Below are 19,990 nucleotides of genomic sequence, written 5' to 3'. Positions count from 1 at the left end.
GTATTTATTTACATAATTGTTATTCCATTATACAGCTATTTCTTCCAACAAGTCTTTTGCCAAGTCATCTTCAACACCTCTTTGTGCCGATGACGGCAATAGTTTTTCCAATTCCAACTCCAACTTCATGGCGTACGCATCTTCACCATCTTGATAGTAAGATTTTTCAATCAGTTGCACTTCAAATTGCAACGAGTCTCTATACAAGTGCAATGCAGCTCTATTTGATTTCCGGACATGCAAAGAAACGTACTTGGCATCAAACAGTTGACACATGGCATACAACGACTGACGCATCAATTTCTCAGCTATCCCCATTCGACGGTACGTTCTCATCACCGATAACGACGTAATATGACCATGAGGGGTTTTATCGGCTGCTTCTGGATCGTCTTCCATTTTCCCAAGAACGTATCCAACAACTTTTTCTTCTTTTCCCTCACTATCCATTGTGCTTGTAGTAGCCACAAATGACGCTTGTGGCCAACTAAGAATATGATACATGTAGTACTTTAGCTGGTAATTCTCGGGAAGATTGTGCAAGTTTGCATTTTGCATGGCCTGGACATCCTCAATCGTAGCCTGGCGTATAGTTATTCCCATTGCTTTACAGGGGGGGAGATTTGAGCTTTTCGAGATTCAGTCGTTGCAAAATCAACACGAAGTTTTTTTTCCAAAGTTTTTTTTTTTTTTTTTTTTTCACTTTTTCTTTTTTTTTTTTTTATTTCAATTTGAATTTGCATTCAGATATCACGGAGGGTAGATTTTACAACAAGAGTCTGCAGGGTAGTCACTACGGTACAGCATAATGAGTATCTTCCAGTGTATGATATAACGTCTCAGCAGTTTGACGTTCACCATCTCTATTACTAAATATTCTCATCTAACAACTACGATCGTAAACTCTCCCTTCTCATGACCAGTTCATCAAACTTTATCAAAAATATTGTCCTTAGCGGACTCTGCTCCGACTCGGCATTATGTGCCGTTACCGTCGCATTGAACCCACAACTATCCAAAGCCCCCTCAATAATACCCGCAACAAATGCCGAACAATTCAAATCTCCATAATCACTCGGCACACTAATAAACCGGTTCAACATCGGCACATTCTCAATAATCATATACTCGTTGGCGATGTTTTGCGATTTCTCCAATTCGTTCGCCACTTTGCCAAATACACTCTTCCAAAATGGTCCATGGATGAATTGTAAAATGCCAATGATTTTAATCTCTCGTTTGTTAAACTTGAATCCTTCTTTGATCTTGACGAGCTCAAGATATCGCTGTCCTATAGGGTACCCCAACCCATTCAACCTGTTCTCAAGATCCAGTATGTTTTTGGATTGTTTTCTTGCCCAATCAACAATCTCGCAGAATAAAAATGACAACGACGATAGGTTGATAATGTCGGATTTCTTTGTTATTATGTTAACACCGCTTAGTATTTGAGATCGCTTGTTGAGACCTGGAGCTGACTGTGCGGTGTTGTGGGACATGCTGTTTTAGTGGTCAGTGCAAATTGGGGAAGACGGAATTGAAGGAGTTGACTTGTCTTTCAGATTAGAACGCGAATTTGGATTTCGAATTAAAAAAAAAAAAATAAATATGGATTGGAAGGTTTGATGGGTGGAGAAGAGACGATTGGAGTGTGTCTGACCACGAGGAAGAAACAAGGGTCAAGTTGGCAGATGCTTCAAACACCGCTTGGGTAATGTTTTCTTTAAATTGGAGTTATTGTCGGTGAATTAAATTTTTCAAAGTTGACTCTTTCATATGGAGGATGATTTTTTTCTTTTTTTTTTTTTGCAACACACTTTGTTGGTGGTGACTTCTTGACAAATTTGTCCACGGCATTGGCAATTGAAAGGGAAATAAAGATGGCACGAAACGGTAGGAGGCTAACCTTGCATGAGATCTACAGTGATGATGTTCCCCCACTTGCTGATTCAACTTGGCAGCAACTCCCCAAAGTCAAGCAAAAATCGAAAAGGAAACCCAAAGCAATGCATCCAAAAAATGGCACCACTGTTTGCAGAGGTAGGCTAATTCAGACAATAGAGGAGCCCCTTAATTCAGTTGAAGAGGCTCCGTTAGTGGATACACATGCAGCAATCGAGGCTCCATATGGAGTAAGCACCCCCGGATTATCCAACAACAATCCCGTCACAAGTTCTCATCCAACCAGACTCCCAACCATAAGAACACTACTAAATAAAGTGCGTGACGCTAGTATCACAACCACGGCCCAGAATGTGTTTGATATGTGCACTTTCTACAACAAACCGCACTCATTGGTGTCTGATTTGGGGAGGCCAAACGCGGTACAGGATGACCAGCAAAACAATATGAGTGAGGGAAACATGGACAACTCTCCTGTGCTGTATCACCTTGATTTACAGAGTGCCCAACCACCAAGTGGGAACTTGCAGAAAGTTGCAATCAATTTCTTGTTAAATGACGAGTTGGAGAGACCCAACATTCAACCATACCCTGATGTCCAAGACGTGTCGGACTTTGAAGAGACCAACCCAAACGGTACTCAGCAGAGTTATGACGCTGCTGAAGTAGAGGATGGGGTTACCTCACACGACACACGAAACAAACTAAACTCCTCTCGAAGCAAAACACGACGGCAATACTCCATGACTGTTTTCGATGCGATGGATTTGCTACACTGTGAGAAACCGATTTACAAATACTAACACCACCACCACCCTTCAATTACTTTCTATTAAATGATCCTCATATCTACATAAAGTCATCGTCATCCAAGCCGTCCAAATCACCACCCATGTCATCGAAATCATCCTTTTTGAAACCTCCAACATTAGGTCTGGCCGCTGGCTTGGCCTTCTTCTTTCCCGCACCACCACTGGCAGTTCCTCCAGTCTTCTTCAACCTAGCCAACCTCTCCTGTCTTTCTTTATCCTTTATTATCACATTCAATGTACTGATAACTTTCCTGGTATTTTCCACTGACAATGGCTGTGTCAAATCTCTAATCAAGTCAATTGCCAAGCTCGATGCATACAAAAGCGAACTGTCCTCGTTCAAAGTAGTCAACGCGGTACCCACTGCTTTTCTCAACTTTTCATATTCTTGTTTGTTTGTAGGTTGAAACAATGGATGGTCCTCCAATGGAGTATCTTTAGTCAACACTGGTTTCCTCGAAGCAGCAGCAGCAGCAGCAGCCGCTTCTGCTCTTCTGGCTTTTTCTCTAGGATGTTCATTGATATCGAAGTCGTCGTCGTCGCCATCGCCATCACCAGCAACGCCGAGCCCTCCAAAAAGATCAGCGGCATTGTTCAAATCGGCACTCAATTCAGCTTTCTTCAAAAGCTCCCTTTTGCTTCTCTCGTCCAAATTATCAAACTGCTCCATTTCCTGTCTTTTTTTCTCCTTCTTTTTCCTAGCTTCATCTTCTTTGGCTTTTTGTTCTGCTTTGGCCTTGGCCTCTGCTTCCTTGGCTGCCTTCTTCTTCTTTGCCTCCTCTTCTGGATCCACATCCCAGCTCTCTAAAAGCGGATCATCATCCTCTTCATCTTCCCAAGATGCAGATGTCTTGCTATTTGATGGAATATCGAAATCCTCGTCGTCCCAGGCCATTTTCGTCTATAAGATTGCTTATCAATAGTGTGTGTGTCAGTACCGTACGCAATCTGTTCCCGTTTGCAAATAAAAATTTTTTTTTATTTTTTATATTTTATTTTTTCTTCTTCTTCTTCTGCTTTGTTGTCACACAGTTGTCACAGTGTACCAATTTGCGCGGGGGCGGTGAAGCCGTCCCTTTCTCTCTGTCTCTCTATCCTTCTCCTTTGCAACAACACCTTTTTCTTCACCCTCCCCTTAATGACAATCGAAATTTCAAAAGGCTTGACTATACCTGGAGTGGATAGCATTGATGAATTCGAGAAATGGATTTCAAGTCGAGGCATAGAGGGTAATCTTTCAGTCGGTGAAAGCTTTGGCATTGGTTTGTTTTACCAAGGCAAAAATACCGAATCAGCCGAAGACGACAAAATTATACTTCGTGTCCCCACGCAGTCGTCTCTCAACATGGACACGTTGTTGGAGCTACTCACTCAGCTAAAGGCAAGGGACAAGGACCTGGATGCGAGCGTAAAGGAGTCGGACTTGATTGTCAAATTCCTTGAGATACTAAACCCAGGATCAGAGACCATTATATTGTTGGCATACTTGGTGGGATTCGAGTTTTTGAGACAACTGGGAGATAAGACATCAGATTATTACAAAACATCACCATTGAGAGCTTGGGATGCCTACTTGGATATCTTGTTGCTGACAAAAGTGTTTTCTTTTGACGTGGACAACGAGAACCCATTTGCTGATAGTTTTGGCGAATTGCGAAATATAGTGTGGTCTGAATACGAGGATTTTATTGCGCATGCACATAAAGATATTCCTAATGTCGATGTGGCTGACAATATATCTTTTGATAAATTCTTTCAACTATTTCAAGCTATTCGTTCAAGATCGTTGGAGGTTCCCAAAGAGGTGGAAGGGGGTAACCCTGATTCAGAATTCCAAACGAACGTGACGCTTGTTCCCGTTTTGGATTTTGCAAATCACAATCGTGAAAACAACGCTTATTTTGATGTTGATAGAGAAAACAACGATATCGTGTTGAAACTAAAAAAAGAAGAGGCCATCAAAGAGGAACCTTTTGAAGTTACAATTAGTTACGATCCAGTGGACACGAAACCTGAGTTTTACCTCACTTACGGGTTCCAGTCTGATGCTTGATTATATATAGTAGACTCTTGAGTTTGTACGTCAAATCAAAGGACGATTTTATCTCCCGCACCACTCTTTGCGCATACAACATCTTACATCTTGTTTCACTTCTACGTGAAACAGCATCAAACGTAAAGGTATTCATTCAAACTATACATTTATCTAAGCGTTGGAAGCAATTGCTTGCTTAATAGCAGCTGGGTTAGCACCAATAACCTTTTGGACAATCTCCCCATTCTTGAAGAAAATCAAAGTTGGCATTGAAGTGACTTCGTATTTTTGAGCAATGTCACTGGATTCGTCAACATCGACCTTGACAAAGTTAACATTGGAGTATTCGGTGCTGAATTTTTCCAATAATGGAGCAATCATTTTACATGGACCACACCAAGTAGCGTAAAAGTCAACAACGGTGAGACCGACGAACTTCAAAGCTTGTTGGAATTCAGCAGCAGATTTAACGACTTTAACCATGATTATTTAATTGATGAGTAAAAGGGCAATTGAGTTGCAATTGATGGCAATACAAGAAAAAGATGTGGTGAATTGATTCTCTTTTTTTTCTTTTTCTTTTTTTTAATATAGCCATTTGCTTTAAAAGTAAACTCTTTGTTCGCCATGCTTGCCGTGCACGCACAATTGCGAAAGTTCCAGAGCTACCACCGAAAAAAAAAAAACGTTCCTCGGATTAGTAATCTCTGGTATCAGTCCACTGATACGGAATGGATAATTCAAGACAAATAAAAAATGACTAAGATGAAGCATTAGCATTATTGAGCTGACTTGGATGAGAATGCATTACTCATCGTTAACACGTAAGCTTATCATGTCACGATTGATTAATCATTATCTTGTACCTTTTATACAGCAAATATGGCACAAAATATTTACGCACAAGCTTACATACAATTGTTACGTATTCAAAATTGTCTTATTCATTGATCTGTAAAATTAGGCCCTTTCATCAAACGGAGCAGCACTACAAGTCAATTCAGGCCCTTCTGTAATTTGAGATGGCTTATCTGGACAAATATCTTCAAAGGTCTTGTCTGGGTCATCAAGCTTGTAAGTTTTAGTCTTGTGCTTCTTCTTCTGAATAATAACTGGAAGCAACTTTGCATTATCTACAGGGTAATCTCTGTGCCCAACCACATCCAATATTGATCCGATTAAGCCAGAATGAGACACAAGACCTATAACCTTGTCGTTTTTGTGGACTTCAAATATGTCGCTCAATACGGAAGCGGCTCTGTATTTCCTATGTTTGCCAGTTTCACGAGTGGAATTGGACCACAATTCGTCGTCTTCAGTAAATCCGGCTTCGAAGTTGACGTAGTCCCAGTTCTCTTTAATGTAAGATTTAGAATGGCGCTTGCTTTCAGTCTGAATTCCATAAGTTTCCCTAGCAAACTCCTTGAGAGTTGGAACATCCTTCACTAAATCTTTCCACACATGCTCCCACGTTTGTAAAGTTCTCCTTAATGGACTTGAATAGTGATGGTCTGGGAAGGGGAAATCTTTTGTCTTGTTAATCTGTTGGGAAAGTTGTTGGCATTCGGAGATTCCCTCTGGAGTTAGCAAAGCGTCCGCCCACACTTGTCCATCATAACCATCTATAGTCTGCCAGTAGCAAGTCCAATCTGTAGATGGAGTGTTGCATTGATGAACTCCCTGGGCATGCCTGACTAGAAGGAAAAGCTTGTGGTGTTCGTCGAGTTGTTTCAAAACATCCGCCCAGGAGTAATTACTCTTGAGGCCAAAGTTATCACCATAATTGACATCTGATGGTTTTACGTTGGGGTCGCTCTGGTCAAAGTATTCTGTGGATGATTTGAATTTTGGCAACGTGACCGAGTCGTCGCTAAGGACAACTTGTGCAAATGTGACGGCAGTTAAAAATGCAGGGAGAAGTACACCTGACAATTGCATAATGATGAGAAGGAAGCTTTATGTCGAATCATTCATGGATTAGATGAGTTTTGAAATTTTTCTTTTTTCACCTTGTACATATATATATATATATATATATATATTGAAGTTCCAATTTCAAAATGTGTCCCCACGTGTAAGGAGCCCAAAACAATGGAACCTTGTTGGTTGCTGGTTGTTGTTAAGGGGGGGTTAAAACAATGGAGAGGAAAAAAGATATTTTTAGTTGCAAAGTAACAATCATTCTTCCTCATTCAGTGGAAGTTCGTAACAGATTATCTGGCGACGTCTGTTGTTGGCACTGCCATAGGAGCCATCTGTGATGACTTGAGTCACTGCACTATTGACATTGCGCTATTCGCCCTGTTGGTCGATATGGAGATGGTAGAAAACATTCAAACTGCAAGAAAATGCGGCCCTTAGAAGACAACTCACGCTGCATTTGGCGCTACAACTGTAGCGATTCGCTTATGGACGGCATTTCTGCTTCTACGTGCATTTCAGCAATGACGATTAGTCAAACATGATGCATCAAGGCGTATGACGTCTACAGTTCATATTTTGCACAAAAATTATTGGTAGCTCCAGATATTGCCTTCCCAAAAAAATCACATCAAAAACTTTACGGCACTTCTTGTCATTGAAACATGAAAGAGGAATCACCATCGGTATTAAGCACTTCTGCAATGCCGTCACCAGAAGAACTAATACGGAAGAAGCTAGAAGCACTACCCCATGAGCAGTTGAAGAAACTAATAAATGATCAACTTGATTTGGAAATCAGAATAAAACACAAGGAATTGAATATGGCAGAAGATGAACTAAGCAAGACCGAATCGCAAATGTTGCTTCTACGGAAATTCCTAGATATTCCCAATAACGATACATCCAATGACAACAACTTGACGGTAAAGTATTACGATTTACTAAGCAGATCCTTGAATGCAACGTATGAAAGATTCAAGGAAATTCCCACGTCTGGTCTGGCCGCAGCACCACTCTCCAATGTCGATCCAATAAACCCGCCTCCAGGACACTCATATAGGACAAGATCTACTACGTCGTCCTTACGTCCAACTGCTTCTACGTCGGTGCTACGACCATCCAGTGTTGGATGCTTATACCGTAGGTCTGATGGCGTGGTTGTGCGTTTGACTTGTCCCGATTGCCTTCGTTACAACTTTTCATCAGCACAGGGGTTCTTAAACCACAGCAGAATTGCACATTCCAAAGAATACACGTCACAGGACACTGCCGCAATAAAATGTGGGGAAGTTCTTCCTGACATTCCACAAGATTCAGTTGGCCAAAATAGTATAAAGATATTGCAAGAGAAGGGATTGGATCCTTCAAAACACCTAAACGTGAGTGAGTTTTTGTTCACGGAGGATCTGGCGACACCCCAGACGGATGCACTTCAAAACTTTGAGTTCCCAAAGGGGGATGGAAAGGTGCCGGAAGGCAAAGCATCCAATCGTGCACCCTCTCTGAACGAGCTCTTGAAGAAATTAGTAAAAGAAGGTAAAATGGAACCTTCTGAGTATGAGAAATTGGTTTTGGAAACACGCAAGCCTGTTAGTGATGCCCACTTGTTTGACGATGAAGTCGAGAGCAATGAGAGCGGATCTCCAATTAGCGAAGCCCCAAGTGCATCTTCAGTAGTGAATCTAGGGGAGAGAAAGAGAAGGCAATCTCGAGGAGGTATCAATATCTCTTCGTTAAGCGCAGAAATTGCAAGTCCCACAAAGCACCAAGAAGCGGGAGGGGGAGGAGATGTCGATGGAAGCTCAAAAGAAGAAGAAGAAGAAGAAGAAGAAGAACCAGTTGAAAAAAAAGGTCGTATGTAGTTGAGTAAGTAAGTAATAAAGATAAAGTGTATGCCAAATATATGGAATTTATTTTGTCGCTACCACACACATCTCATTAGAAATTTTTTTTTTTTCTTTTTTTTGCAATTGAAATACAGTGTGTACTATACTACTCTCATCGCAGAGCACATCCCTCGTCATCATCACCACCATGCCAGGACCAATCTTGCACTCAAAGTTTGACTCTAAAAATGCCCATTTGGCATCAGCAATACTATCTTTGGACACACACCAGGTGCAAGTCAAGTCAGTTCACCCCTCACAAGCATCACTCAATACTGCATTTAATCTTGATAAATCGAATAAAGTTTCCAATTTAGCGTGGATATCTATTTCACAAGACTCAGTTGAACTCTTGGCATTGTGTTTGGAGAATGGAAGTATATTGATATACTCACCGTATACGAATGACATCATTTCTGAATTAACTACACCAGCAAATGTTGCAGTCTTGGATTTCCACTACTCAAAAGTCACGAAAACCGCCTGGTCTTGTGATGTACAGGGTGGTATTTACGAATGGGATGTTATACTGTACAAATTACTACGCTCGTTCAAAATGAATGAGTTTGTCGAGTCGGTTGAATCTATAAATCGAATTTCGAGTTGTATTTTCAACTCAGAACCTCATTTACTCCTAGCTTCCAATTCAATCTGCTTGTACAATCTCAAAACCAAAGAAGTTAGCAAAACATTTCCCGGACACATTCAGCCCATAAACAGCATTGTTTCCCTCCAAGATGGCATGTTTTTAACAAGCGCCAAGGGAGATCGATTTATAAACTTGTACGAGTTGAACAAGACCACAACAAAGGCTATTTTTGTTGCTCAGGATGCTGTCGTGAGCTTAGCCATAGGATCTAATTCGAGGGAGTCGGTGTTGGCCGCAATAGTGGAGAATGGAAGTGTGGAAGTGTTTAATGGACCGCTTTCAGATGCGAACCTCCCAGTAGCCACTCCATCAAGAAAGAAGAGAAAACAAGTTGGTGCAATTACTCACTCGGCTAATTCGACTATAAAATTGGCCAGGTCCCCGGCAGAAAGTAAGAACCCTCAGGACTTAAATCTCGTCATCAACGCAATCACCGTTCAGGACGATTCTTTGTTATTCACGTGGTTGGAAAGTGGTACTATCCCCTTTTTCGATTCAGTAAAGTGGACAGAGTCGGGAAATTACTTGCTTCGTCAGAGCAAGACTATTATCAAAAACAAAGCTGATTTAAAGCCAAGTCACAGCGCATCGGAACATGGCCACGATGTGGCGGCATCAAAGCTTTACAACGAAAGCCACGCAGTGGTCAACGATGGAACTAGCTTGGCGGATATTGACGACGAATCTGACGAAGAGACTTTGGCAGAAAAATTTGATAAACTTGCAATGAATAAGCAGCAACCGCAACGTAAAAGGAAATTGGAGGAGAATAGAAATGGGATCTCATTGTCGATTATTTTGTCACAAGCTCTCCAAAACAATGATCACTCTTTGTTGGAAACGGTTTTGCAAACTCGTGATCCCCAATCGATACAAAACACCATCAGCAGATTGAATCCGTACTCATCAGTGATATTGTTGGACAGATTAAGTGAGAGAATCCAACGTCAATCATCCAGATTTACTCAATTGAACTACTGGCTCAAGTGGATCTTGGTTATTCACGGGTCTGTCATTGCCAGCTTGCCAAACTTGAACCTGAAGTTGTACTCTTTGCATTCTGTGTTGGCAAAGAAATCGGACACATTGCCAAGACTTCTTGAACTACAGGGGAGATTGAACTTGTTGTATGATCAATCATCTTTGAAACAAGCCAGCAAAGAGCCTGAATTGGAGGAAGGTGAGGAGGAGGTTGAATATATTGAAGATCTTGATGATGCTCAATTCAATGGTGAAATAGATGTTGATATAGACGACGAAGCAAGTGAAGAAAGCGACATGAGTGGCGAAGAAGACGATTATGAGGAGGAGGATGACGACGGTGAAAAAGAACAAATTGCGTCCATTGAAGATTTGGAAAACGCAAGCGATGTTGAAATTTAGTTAAATGTACATAGTTTCTACATCAAAGCTTGGAAGATAGTCACATTTTAATCACAGCCCTGATGCAATCTCCCTTGTGCATAGCATCAAAGGCTTCGTTGATGTGATCCAAGTCAAACCTGTCGGTGATAAACTCTTTAACCTTCAACTTACCTTCCAAGTAGTCATCTACGATACCTGGTAATTGGGATCTTCCTTTTACACCACCGAAAGCAGCACCTTTCCAAACTCTACCAGTAACCAATTGGAATGGTCTGGTTGAAATCTCTTTACCAGCTGCAGCCACACCAATGATAACAGAGGTACCCCAACCTTTATGACAAGCTTCCAAAGCGTCTCTCATAACATTCACATTACCAGTACAGTCAAAGGTGAAATCACAACCACCATCTGTCATCTCAGTCAATTTTTGTACAATTGAAGTTCCTTCAGGTAACTCGGTAGGATTGACAAAGTCGGTGGCACCAAATTTCGTTGCCCACTCCTTCTTCTTGTTGCTGATATCAACAACAATGATTTTAGCAGCTTGTCTTTCATGACAACCTTGTACAACTGACAATCCAACACAACCAGCACCAAAAATGGCCACATTGTCACCCTTTTGAACATTAGCAGTGATTGTTGCTGCACCGTATCCAGTGGTGACACCACATCCTAACAAACACGAGGTGTCAAATGGCGCTTTCTTGTTGATTGCAACAACCGAAATATCGGCAACAACAGTATACTGTGAAAAAGTTGAAACACCCATGAAATGAAGAAGCTTTTTGCCCTTGCATGTGAATCTCGAGGTCCCATCAGGCATGACACCCTTTCCTTGAGTGTTTCTGATCTTGCTGCACAAGTTGGTTTTGCCACTCTTGCACATCTTACATTCACCACACTCTGGCGTGTACAAGGCAATGACATGGTCACCAGGCTTTACAGTAGTGACGCCATCACCAACCGACTCAACAACACCTGCACCTTCGTGACCCAAAATGACTGGAAATTCACCCTCTGGATCAACACCACTTAAGGTATAAGCATCGGTGTGGCAAACACCAGTATCATAAATCTTGATACGAACCTCATGCGCCTTAGGAGGAGCAACTTCAATTGTTTCAATACTCAATGGTTTATTAGCTTCCCAAGCAACTGCGGCTTTACAAGTAATTGTCTTAAAAAAAAAAACAAAAATTGAGTTAGTATACAACCACCAGGGTGAGCGCCGTTGTGTAATTCCATTGGGGCGTCGGCGACTAACAGCTGATCTGGAGCCACTTTCGGCGATTGAAATCATTTACATACTTTTCCTGCTGTTTCTGACATTTTTTTTTTTTATAAGTTGATATATCTGGTTGATAGTGTGCAATGTAGTGGATGAAATGAAAAACTTGCTACTAGAACGGAATGCACTTTCTCAGAGAGTATTTATAAGGAAGAGCGGGATTTCATGGGAGCGGCGCACTTTGACCGCATTAGGAAAAACTATCCCGGTGCAAATTTTTTTCCGTTTATTGATTTGCAGTTGAAACTTAGATAGCGAGATCAAAGGGAAGCTCATCTTTAGATCCGAGCTATTATTTTTTTTTTTTTTTAAAACAAAGTTACAAGGGTCTAACCCGGCGCTGGTGGTGATATTTGCCAGCTGTACTAGAACCGTCTTTGTGAGAGAAAAAGGTTTGCCATCGATCGATGTCGCTCGAGATATAGCATTGCATCAATCATGTTCATCAAGTCCTTACTGCACACCTTCTCAAGGAGCAAGTCTTCGTCGTCGTTAAGGAAACATTTTCAAAAAGTTCGAGGTGACCCCTTTAACGACAAGAAACGAAGTCAGTTTTATCGCTCCAGAGCCGCTTTCAAACTATTGGAGATAGACGACAAGTTTCACATTTTCAACAGACATTGTCGTAATATCGTGGACTTGGGCTTTGCACCAGGAGCTTGGAGCCAAGTAGCAGTAGAAAGGTTGGGAAATAACCCTTTTACAATTTTAGGGGTTGATATAAACCATGCTACTCCTTATAAAGGTTGCCAGTATATACAAGGCGATGTGACAAAGACGTCAACACATAGCAAGATTAGAGAGTTTTTCACCGATGAGGAGGGTTTGACGCAGCCTCTCGATCTAATTATGAGCGATATGATGGTCAATTGCACTGGACATGACCACTACGATCACATTGGAAACATGGAACTTTGCAATGCCGGGTTGATACTTGCCTTCAATCAACTCCGCGCGGGTGGCAACTTGATCATGAAGGTATGGCAGGGGTCAGAGTTGAAACTACTAGAAGCCAGAATGAAACTCCTATTTGCGAAACTGTATGCCTTCAAACCACAATCTAGTCGGTCCGAGTCAAGCGAGTTGTACTTTGTGGGTCTTGGAAAGAGGGACTTCAAATATCAGTTGCTACTATCAGACTTATTTGGCGATATAGACGAAATTGGAAAGCTACGGAAAAAGTTGAAGTAAATAGATCACCCCTTTCTTTTTTTTTATTTTTTTCTAATTACAAGACTGCCCCAAAACCAAAGGTAATTTTGATGGATCTAATATACATGTCCTCAAAATTGTCTCTGACTCTTTCCTCTTCCCCGATTGGGATGCCACTAAACTTCACCACAACCTTGGTTTCGCCACTGCTTTGGATCAATTGCATGTCAAGTTCGGCATAATGTCCTTCTTTCCAGTCTTGTAATCTCCACAATTCAACGATTCGTTCATTTGGTACAAGTTTCAAAATCTTTCCCAGAACTGCACCACCGAAAAATCTATACAACGAACCTTGTTTTGGCGGGAACAGCTCAATCTCCGGGGGAGACCGAGTCCAGGCGGCAATCCTGGAAGCATCAAGTAGTGTAATGTAAATCTGCTCTGCAGATGTGTTGAATGTTGGCTCAAGATGCAATGTTGTAGTGTTGTATTTGGGAACTGTGGATTGTGACTTTGTTTGCTGAGCCGGAGACAAGTTGGCACTGGATGCAACTTTTGATTCATGTTTGTGTTCCGAGTTTGATTCAGACTTGCGACCTTGAGTTAAATTGGCTTTTGTATATGTAGACGTCACCTTATCTGCCTCCAATTGAATATCCTTACTGTTCACTTCAATCAAGTCGGGACCAAATTGCATCAACTTCTTTCTCAATTCTGGAATCAATTTCCCTTTAATCAAGTCTGTGATGCTAGAGTTTCCGCTCGTTTCATTGTAGACGCTAATATCAAACACCAAACCGTCGGAGGTGCTGTCGTATGCCAATTCGGGAATTGTAATGGATCCATTTATGTCATCAACATTACCATTGGATCCTTTAAAGGTTAATACAATTCGAACATCAAACAACGATAACACCTTCCCCTTTCTTTGTGAGACATCAACGTCACCTTCAACGGAAGAAACATTGGCAATTTTTACCTTGCTGTCGCCATCCTCCACTTCCAAGTTTGTCAATTTCTCATCAAAGTATTCCTTCGACCACGCCAAACAGTTTTTATCGACCCAATGCCAGTTATTCGGATTATTGACAACCATGGTTAAATGTGCAGGAAAAGGTAGACTATGCGGGATGCGAGCTATATGCGGAGACTTGAAAGAGGATGGACCGAATATAAATATGATTACGAGTCAATTTTGCATCGAAAGTTCCAGAACGCGCTCAACTTTTTGCCCACACATACACACACAAAAACAAAAGCAAAAGATGCAACCTCCCAGCTGCAAAGAGACGAGTTTGAGAAACTACACTTTGACGAAATTTGTTCTTTTTTAACAGTTCTAGTACTACCTCTGTCCCCAACTCCCTCCCTATCCCCCCCCTCCCTATCGGACTCTATACAGCAGCATCAACCTCCATGTTGTCAAAGGTAACAACGGTTTCCTCAACATCGCAGATGTCACGTATTTTTTGTCCCAAAACTGCCGTTGTTCCTCTTGGGAACTTATAATCTTTGCATTTCTTTATCCTGACATTTGGTGTAAGGTAGTTCCTCAACAATTGAGCATCCTTACCAACTTCCATCACACAGACATCAACGTTGGAACCAGAACCCAAATCATTCCAAATACCGGCTTCAATGGCTTTTGCACACAAGTCTATAGCCTCCTGTTTGGTCATGTCCTCTTTAAAATTTGTTTCCAAAACGGCCATGGCTGCCAAGGAACCAGAACCTAAACTCTGGTACTTTCCTACATCGGTTGATCCGTGTGCTTGCACGGAAAGAAGGTGTGCTCCAGTAGGATCAACTCCAGCGACAATCAAGTACGCACCCAAATGGCCTTGGTATTTGAACAAGTGTTGCTTCAACATGGTAACTGCCGTTATCACACGAGGCTGTCTATTCTGCGATAAAGCATGTAGTTCCAAGTTGGATGCAATCAATTGGGTAACCATTTCAGTATCAGCAGCTGTACCGGCACCAGCACACCAAATTTTGGGTGCAAGTCTGTGGAGTTTTTCACAATTCTTGTCGGCAACTATAGGTCCGGCAGTGGCCCTCGTATCTGCGGCAATCACAACACCATTCTTGAATTGACAACCGACAATTGTGGTACCCGTAGACGTTGCTTTTGGCTGTGCAAATCCTTTGGTGGTTAAAAATTGGTTCCTCTGGTAGTTTTCAAAGTTCAATCCTGGCATATTTGGAATCTGTAGTGGGTAATGTGCTCTTGCGAATGATGTTTGAATGTGATCTTTCCTGTTGATTGTGAATTGGTTTCTTAATTTTTTTTTTTTTTGCCTTCACTAACAGAGAGACACCAAGAGAGAGGGAGAGAAGTAGCGAAAGTGAAATAGTGTTTTACTTCCAGACACGACTTTATTTTATTTTTATTTTTATTTTTATTTTTATTTTTATTTTTTTTCGGGGTCTGGGTTTGAGTTTTCGGTTTTTATTAAAGAGATCAAAGACCAATTTCAGGTTGCAGAGTTGAAGACACTATAGACTGGACCAGGAGGAGAGCGAGGGAGAATCTCACACAAGCTTAAGCCAATCATTAGATTTTTGCGCCACAATAGACAGAGTTCATGTTATTCAATACATGTCCAATAAGTACAAGTTCATAACTCCCGCGACTGTCAGGGTTCTTTTGGTTCCCATCAACAACTGTTCGCTACGCGATTTCAACAGATACGTCAACCTAATCACTTCAAACATCACTGATTTGAGATTGCTCGATCTTAAGGCCAACGCCAACTTGCATTTTTTCAACCCCGCCACATTTCCAGAGGGACGAATAATACCTGATTTCACAACCATCGATGACGATCTGATATATCTACACGAGTTTGAACCATTTCGAAAAACATTTGTAGTGTTGGGAATAGGCAAATACCGCAAGGATAGCGAGCATTTGACTCAATTGAAAAAATTGTACTCTGGTGCAATTATCCACAGCACAATCCAGTTTGATACTCCAGAATCCGAATTGTCGAACTCAGCCACAAGTTCTTACTTCCATAATGGGGTTGCCTCACATTTTTCTGCGTTGGAAGGAATCTTTTCAGAAATATTTGATTCCTTTTTAGCCGCGTTGGATGAATATGCATCAGCATACAGCAATATATCACTCAGATCTCCAGTATCGATAACAGATAGTCATATACTCACAAAAACAATAAACCAAGCCCAAAAACGACTCAGCTCAGGGTCCACGTCATTCAAGGCTTCATTCAATGGTTTGCCTACAGATACGCCGAAAAATACACCAAAAACTTCCACCGACAAGTCTAAAACCCACTCGAAGTATAGTGGAAGATATCACAAATTAATGGGGAGTTTATTTCTATTGGCGGGGAAATATAACGACGCATTGCTAAGCTTTACCGAAAGTATCACTTGTTTGAGAAGATTTGATGATTTTCTTTGGTTGGGGAGCGCATTGGAAGGGATGGCATTGAGTATATTCTTGCTTTCATTTGTTCTGGCCAACTTCCAATTGAACCCTATGCTTGGATCTTGGTTACTGGTTTCGAAATCGTCTGTATCGATAGACCATTCTGCATCCAAACGTACATCATTGGAATCAAATGGATCCAAGACGAATGCCGTGTCGCCAAGACCTTCTCTAACTGCACCGAGTGCATTTTCCATACCACTTACCTCATCAGTCGATTTGAACACTTTGTCAGTGCCTGAGACGCTAAAAGTGTTGTTGGCCAAAGTAATCACCTTCTATGGACAAAGCACGGACGATCCTGAAAACATGGTCCCTGATGTGGTTTACATTGATTGTATCTTGCGGAAATTGAGTCTCATGATTGGCTACCACTTGAGCGTTCCATTGGATGATATTGTTCGTGGAAATTTGACATCAGATGCTACTGACAATACGTATTTTCTGACCCAGGATATACTTGCTGATGTCGATAGGATCTTTCTTCTCCAATTGATTGATCTAAACATAATGGACCAGTGCCATATATACTCATACGTTGCTCATATCTATCACAAGCTCAAATTTTTTCGAAAAGAAGCATTCATTTTAAGATTCCATTTGATTGCATTGGTATCCCAGTTTAAAACGTCGCACGATTCAAAATCCATTAAGGAACTCTTGGATGATATTTTTGACTTGTATGGAGTTATCGGCCAACCGGATGTGTCGTTCTTGCAGCCGAATCCTCCGCATAATAATGTACAATCGTCGTTACAACTCCAGGTTTTAAAGCTAGCCCTCAATTCAGCAGAGCATACCAACGATGACGAGTTGGCCCTCCAGATTTGCTGTATTCTGCTTGCTCGTTATTCACATTGTATACCAGCAGATGGACAAATCAAATTACGCAACATGATCGAAAAGATTACCAGCCAATCTACGTTGTCTGTGCCCCATTTTGACCCATTTATGGTTCGTAAAGTCAAATTTGTGTCCACAAGGCAAAAAGACGACTTGGTTCCGTTAGTTGATGCCGACACGGACTCTTCCCAGCAATTATTTTTTGATCCGTATCACTTGAAAAAGGACACAGTGAACTTGGATCGCATCTTGATTAAAGACGAAGTTCATCAACTCAAGGTCACATTGCAGAATCCGTTTGCATTTGAAATCGAAATCGCTGACTTGGAAATAGTCACTCAAGATATGCAAGTTGAGACATTGAGAACCATGACACAACAGGTTATCCCTCTGGCTCAAAGCTCGCCCGCTTTGAATAAATTGCGATCGAACCCCAAGCGTAATGCCACCACCTCAAATATTGCCCAGGTAACAAATCAAAACACGATCATTGGTACCATCTCCCCCATGTCCCAAGCCACTATGCTCGTTTCTTTTAAGGCTTTGAGTGTTGGTGAGATGAACATCATCGGCTTTGAGATTACAATAAGCGGATGCGAAAAGCTGTTTTTCCCGATTGTCAACAAACTCTCTATGACCGATAGTTTTAAAGCACTCAGTGTTGCAGATAAGGGGCAAATCGTACAGGCCAAGAAGTCTGTGTTTGATACACTTTACCAGTACTTACGAGGCGAATTGAAAGACCCGCGTGTTATGTATCGCACATTACCATTAACAGTAATTCGACCTCAACCGGTATTGAGATTAGTGAATTTATCAATTCCCAATGGATGCGTCATGCTTTTGGACGGGGAACAATTTCAATTCAAGGTGAAGTTGGTAAATGATTCAGCGGAGGCGATAAACTATCTTTCTTTCTCCTTTTGGGATTCCGCTATTGACTTTTTAGATCGCAAGTTGAGCCAGCCGAATTTGAATGCATTCGAGATTTATGAATTGGAGTGGAGTTTGCTTGAATTCAAATCTTTCCGGATTTTGAATAAGGAGATTCTTGGCGAAACTATCAAGCCGGGTGAAGAGGTGACAATTGAGTACTTGCTATCTAGTAGAAAATTGATGAGACAGCTGAAAATCATTTTGGACTATGCCAACCGTTCAAATGAGCAAGCATTTATCAAACATTTGGATGTCCCAATTGCAGTTTCAGTGGTGCCGAGCTTGGAGATTGTTGGGTGTGATATCATTGCGTCATTGTCCACAGCTACATTGGAGAATGATGACTTGCCAGTTGCTGTCTCTTCAGCAGTAAGTTATTTGAAAAATGTTGACAATGCTTCACAATATTGTTTATTGGTTTTGGACTTGAGGAATTCCTGGACTAGTGCAATACATTGCAACTTACAATACGACGATTTCAAGTTACTGGATCTTATCGAACCAAACAAAACAGCAAGGTATTTCATACCGTTGCACAGAATTAGGAAAGTTCCACTGAATCCAATCCCTTCAATACGTAAAAAGCAGTTTATCAAGGCCTATGATCTCACCAAGGAGGATGAGGCCCAAATGATAAAATTGTTTTGGCTCAAGCAAACCGTGGTGGAGAGTTTGACTGGCAGTTGGAGTGTTGATGACAGACACGGCCTATTGGATGTACGAAGTTTGAGAATTACCCCAAAGATGGCAAATCTCCTTGTCTTAAACGACATAGAGGTGGAAACAGAAATTGCCTTGGACGGAAAACAGTTCAAATCAAGCAATTTGCACCAACTTGAAGTTGACAAATTTTACACGTTGAGGACACGTATATCCAACCACTCTGGCCATGTGGTGAACGGCTTCATTCGTCAATTGCTCCTACCAGCGACATCATCACCTTCAGCGAACTTGGCCAAACTGTTGTCTATCGAAAAGAAGATTCTCATCAATGGGGTATTGCAGCGGAAATTCCCCGCTATAGGACCGCTGGGCACCTTGTACATCGAGTTGAGTTTTGTTATTATTGAAAAGGGCGAGTACGAATGGGGGGCAGTAGTTGATATTTTGTCAGAACAATGTATCAACACCAAACCCTTACATATTATAGCAAACTAGCATTTTCTCACCATTTAAACAATCCTATATATATATATATATTTATTTATTTAGATCCTTTATTCCTGGAGAAAAGAAAGAGCTAGTACTCATTTCTTTATACTTTCAATTTTGAATGGTAATGGTTGAGCACCCTCACTTTCCAATTTCGCAATGTACCTCTGTCTAACTAAATCATTGTACCTCTTCTCCTGGAAGTATTTCACCCAACTGCTAACGCAATCTTGCTCAAATTCCTTCTTGATGTCGCCACATTTCTCATTCACTTTGGGCAATTCTTTAGGATCTAATGAATTGTCTATGTAATTTTCACCAAGACATTGGAAAAAACGGTCACGCTTTTCCCAGCATTTGACACGGGCTGATTTATCTGGTGCTATCAGCACTTCTTCTCTTTTCGAAAACCAAGGCATTGTGAATGGGTGGTTATGCGGACTGTGTTGTGGTGGAGTGAACAGGGCATGACAAAAATCAGAGTCTTTTTTTATTTATTTTCCACGCTCTCTTCTCTTCTGTTTTTATGCGCAATGCAGATTGATTGCAAATCCATCCCCCCCCCCCCCCCCCCCCCCCCCCCCCCCCCC

The 19,990-nt window shown here is 41.4% G+C and overlaps 15 protein-coding genes across 15 annotated transcripts; 6 read left to right on the top strand and 9 right to left on the bottom strand. All coding sequences in view use genetic code 12, as the record gives it.

Moving 5' to 3' along the window:
• Nucleotides 1-27: 27 nt before the first annotated feature.
• Nucleotides 28-603, bottom strand: KGF57_001565 (peptide alpha-N-acetyltransferase complex A subunit; the record flags this gene model as incomplete). Its single annotated transcript, XM_051750783.1, has 1 exon — nucleotides 28-603. One exon carries the CDS (start codon nucleotides 601-603, stop codon nucleotides 28-30), a length of 576 nt encoding a protein of 191 aa, XP_051609911.1.
• A 287-nt stretch (nucleotides 604-890) lies between these two features.
• KGF57_001564 (TRAPP subunit) lies at nucleotides 891-1,499 on the bottom strand (the record flags this gene model as incomplete). Its single annotated transcript, XM_051750782.1, has 1 exon — nucleotides 891-1,499. The coding sequence occupies one exon, from the start codon at nucleotides 1,497-1,499 to the stop codon at nucleotides 891-893; it is 609 nt and encodes a 202-aa protein (XP_051609910.1).
• A 381-nt stretch (nucleotides 1,500-1,880) lies between these two features.
• Nucleotides 1,881-2,705, top strand: KGF57_001563 (uncharacterized protein; the record flags this gene model as incomplete). Its single annotated transcript, XM_051750781.1, has 1 exon — nucleotides 1,881-2,705. The coding sequence occupies one exon, from the start codon at nucleotides 1,881-1,883 to the stop codon at nucleotides 2,703-2,705; it is 825 nt and encodes a 274-aa protein (XP_051609909.1).
• A 46-nt stretch (nucleotides 2,706-2,751) lies between these two features.
• HCR1 (translation initiation factor eIF3 subunit j) lies at nucleotides 2,752-3,609 on the bottom strand (the record flags this gene model as incomplete). Its single annotated transcript, XM_051750780.1, has 1 exon — nucleotides 2,752-3,609. The coding sequence occupies one exon, from the start codon at nucleotides 3,607-3,609 to the stop codon at nucleotides 2,752-2,754; it is 858 nt and encodes a 285-aa protein (XP_051609908.1).
• A 243-nt stretch (nucleotides 3,610-3,852) lies between these two features.
• On the top strand, nucleotides 3,853-4,767 carry CTM1 (cytochrome c lysine N-methyltransferase; the record flags this gene model as incomplete). The annotated part of the gene is made up of 1 exon (XM_051750779.1): nucleotides 3,853-4,767. One exon carries the CDS (start codon nucleotides 3,853-3,855, stop codon nucleotides 4,765-4,767), a length of 915 nt encoding a protein of 304 aa, XP_051609907.1.
• A 153-nt stretch (nucleotides 4,768-4,920) lies between these two features.
• TRX1 (thioredoxin) lies at nucleotides 4,921-5,232 on the bottom strand (the record flags this gene model as incomplete). Its single annotated transcript, XM_051750778.1, has 1 exon — nucleotides 4,921-5,232. One exon carries the CDS (start codon nucleotides 5,230-5,232, stop codon nucleotides 4,921-4,923), a length of 312 nt encoding a protein of 103 aa, XP_051609906.1.
• A 477-nt stretch (nucleotides 5,233-5,709) lies between these two features.
• Nucleotides 5,710-6,687, bottom strand: KGF57_001559 (phosphoglycerate mutase family protein; the record flags this gene model as incomplete). The annotated part of the gene is made up of 1 exon (XM_051750776.1): nucleotides 5,710-6,687. One exon carries the CDS (start codon nucleotides 6,685-6,687, stop codon nucleotides 5,710-5,712), a length of 978 nt encoding a protein of 325 aa, XP_051609905.1.
• A 647-nt stretch (nucleotides 6,688-7,334) lies between these two features.
• KGF57_001558 (uncharacterized protein) lies at nucleotides 7,335-8,534 on the top strand (the record flags this gene model as incomplete). Its single annotated transcript, XM_051750775.1, has 1 exon — nucleotides 7,335-8,534. The coding sequence occupies one exon, from the start codon at nucleotides 7,335-7,337 to the stop codon at nucleotides 8,532-8,534; it is 1,200 nt and encodes a 399-aa protein (XP_051609904.1).
• A 172-nt stretch (nucleotides 8,535-8,706) lies between these two features.
• On the top strand, nucleotides 8,707-10,590 carry UTP5 (Utp5p; the record flags this gene model as incomplete). The annotated part of the gene is made up of 1 exon (XM_051750774.1): nucleotides 8,707-10,590. The coding sequence occupies one exon, from the start codon at nucleotides 8,707-8,709 to the stop codon at nucleotides 10,588-10,590; it is 1,884 nt and encodes a 627-aa protein (XP_051609903.1).
• Nucleotides 10,591-10,630: 40 nt separating this feature from the next.
• On the bottom strand, nucleotides 10,631-11,901 carry FDH3 (bifunctional alcohol dehydrogenase/S-(hydroxymethyl)glutathione dehydrogenase; the record flags this gene model as incomplete). The annotated part of the gene is made up of 2 exons (XM_051750773.1): nucleotides 10,631-11,749; nucleotides 11,881-11,901. 2 exons carry the CDS (start codon nucleotides 11,899-11,901, stop codon nucleotides 10,631-10,633), a joined length of 1,140 nt encoding a protein of 379 aa, XP_051609902.1.
• Nucleotides 11,902-12,298: 397 nt separating this feature from the next.
• On the top strand, nucleotides 12,299-13,051 carry KGF57_001555 (21S rRNA (uridine2791-2'-O) methyltransferase; the record flags this gene model as incomplete). The annotated part of the gene is made up of 1 exon (XM_051750772.1): nucleotides 12,299-13,051. The coding sequence occupies one exon, from the start codon at nucleotides 12,299-12,301 to the stop codon at nucleotides 13,049-13,051; it is 753 nt and encodes a 250-aa protein (XP_051609901.1).
• Nucleotides 13,052-13,088: 37 nt separating this feature from the next.
• Nucleotides 13,089-14,108, bottom strand: AHA1 (Aha1p; the record flags this gene model as incomplete). Its single annotated transcript, XM_051750771.1, has 1 exon — nucleotides 13,089-14,108. The coding sequence occupies one exon, from the start codon at nucleotides 14,106-14,108 to the stop codon at nucleotides 13,089-13,091; it is 1,020 nt and encodes a 339-aa protein (XP_051609900.1).
• A 298-nt stretch (nucleotides 14,109-14,406) lies between these two features.
• Nucleotides 14,407-15,213, bottom strand: PUP1 (proteasome core particle subunit beta 2; the record flags this gene model as incomplete). Its single annotated transcript, XM_051750770.1, has 1 exon — nucleotides 14,407-15,213. The coding sequence occupies one exon, from the start codon at nucleotides 15,211-15,213 to the stop codon at nucleotides 14,407-14,409; it is 807 nt and encodes a 268-aa protein (XP_051609899.1).
• A 401-nt stretch (nucleotides 15,214-15,614) lies between these two features.
• On the top strand, nucleotides 15,615-19,406 carry KGF57_001552 (uncharacterized protein; the record flags this gene model as incomplete). The annotated part of the gene is made up of 1 exon (XM_051750769.1): nucleotides 15,615-19,406. The coding sequence occupies one exon, from the start codon at nucleotides 15,615-15,617 to the stop codon at nucleotides 19,404-19,406; it is 3,792 nt and encodes a 1,263-aa protein (XP_051609898.1).
• Nucleotides 19,407-19,495: 89 nt separating this feature from the next.
• KGF57_001551 (uncharacterized protein) lies at nucleotides 19,496-19,819 on the bottom strand (the record flags this gene model as incomplete). The annotated part of the gene is made up of 1 exon (XM_051750768.1): nucleotides 19,496-19,819. One exon carries the CDS (start codon nucleotides 19,817-19,819, stop codon nucleotides 19,496-19,498), a length of 324 nt encoding a protein of 107 aa, XP_051609897.1.
• Between the last annotated feature and the right edge of the window lie 171 nt (nucleotides 19,820-19,990).

Source organism: Candida theae, assembly GCF_024610275.1.
Source record: "Candida theae strain CBS 12239 chromosome Unknown scaffold47, whole genome shotgun sequence".
Classification (NCBI taxonomy): Eukaryota; Fungi; Ascomycota; class Pichiomycetes; order Serinales; family Debaryomycetaceae; genus Lodderomyces; species Lodderomyces theae.
This window is presented reverse-complemented; position numbering and strand designations above follow the sequence as displayed.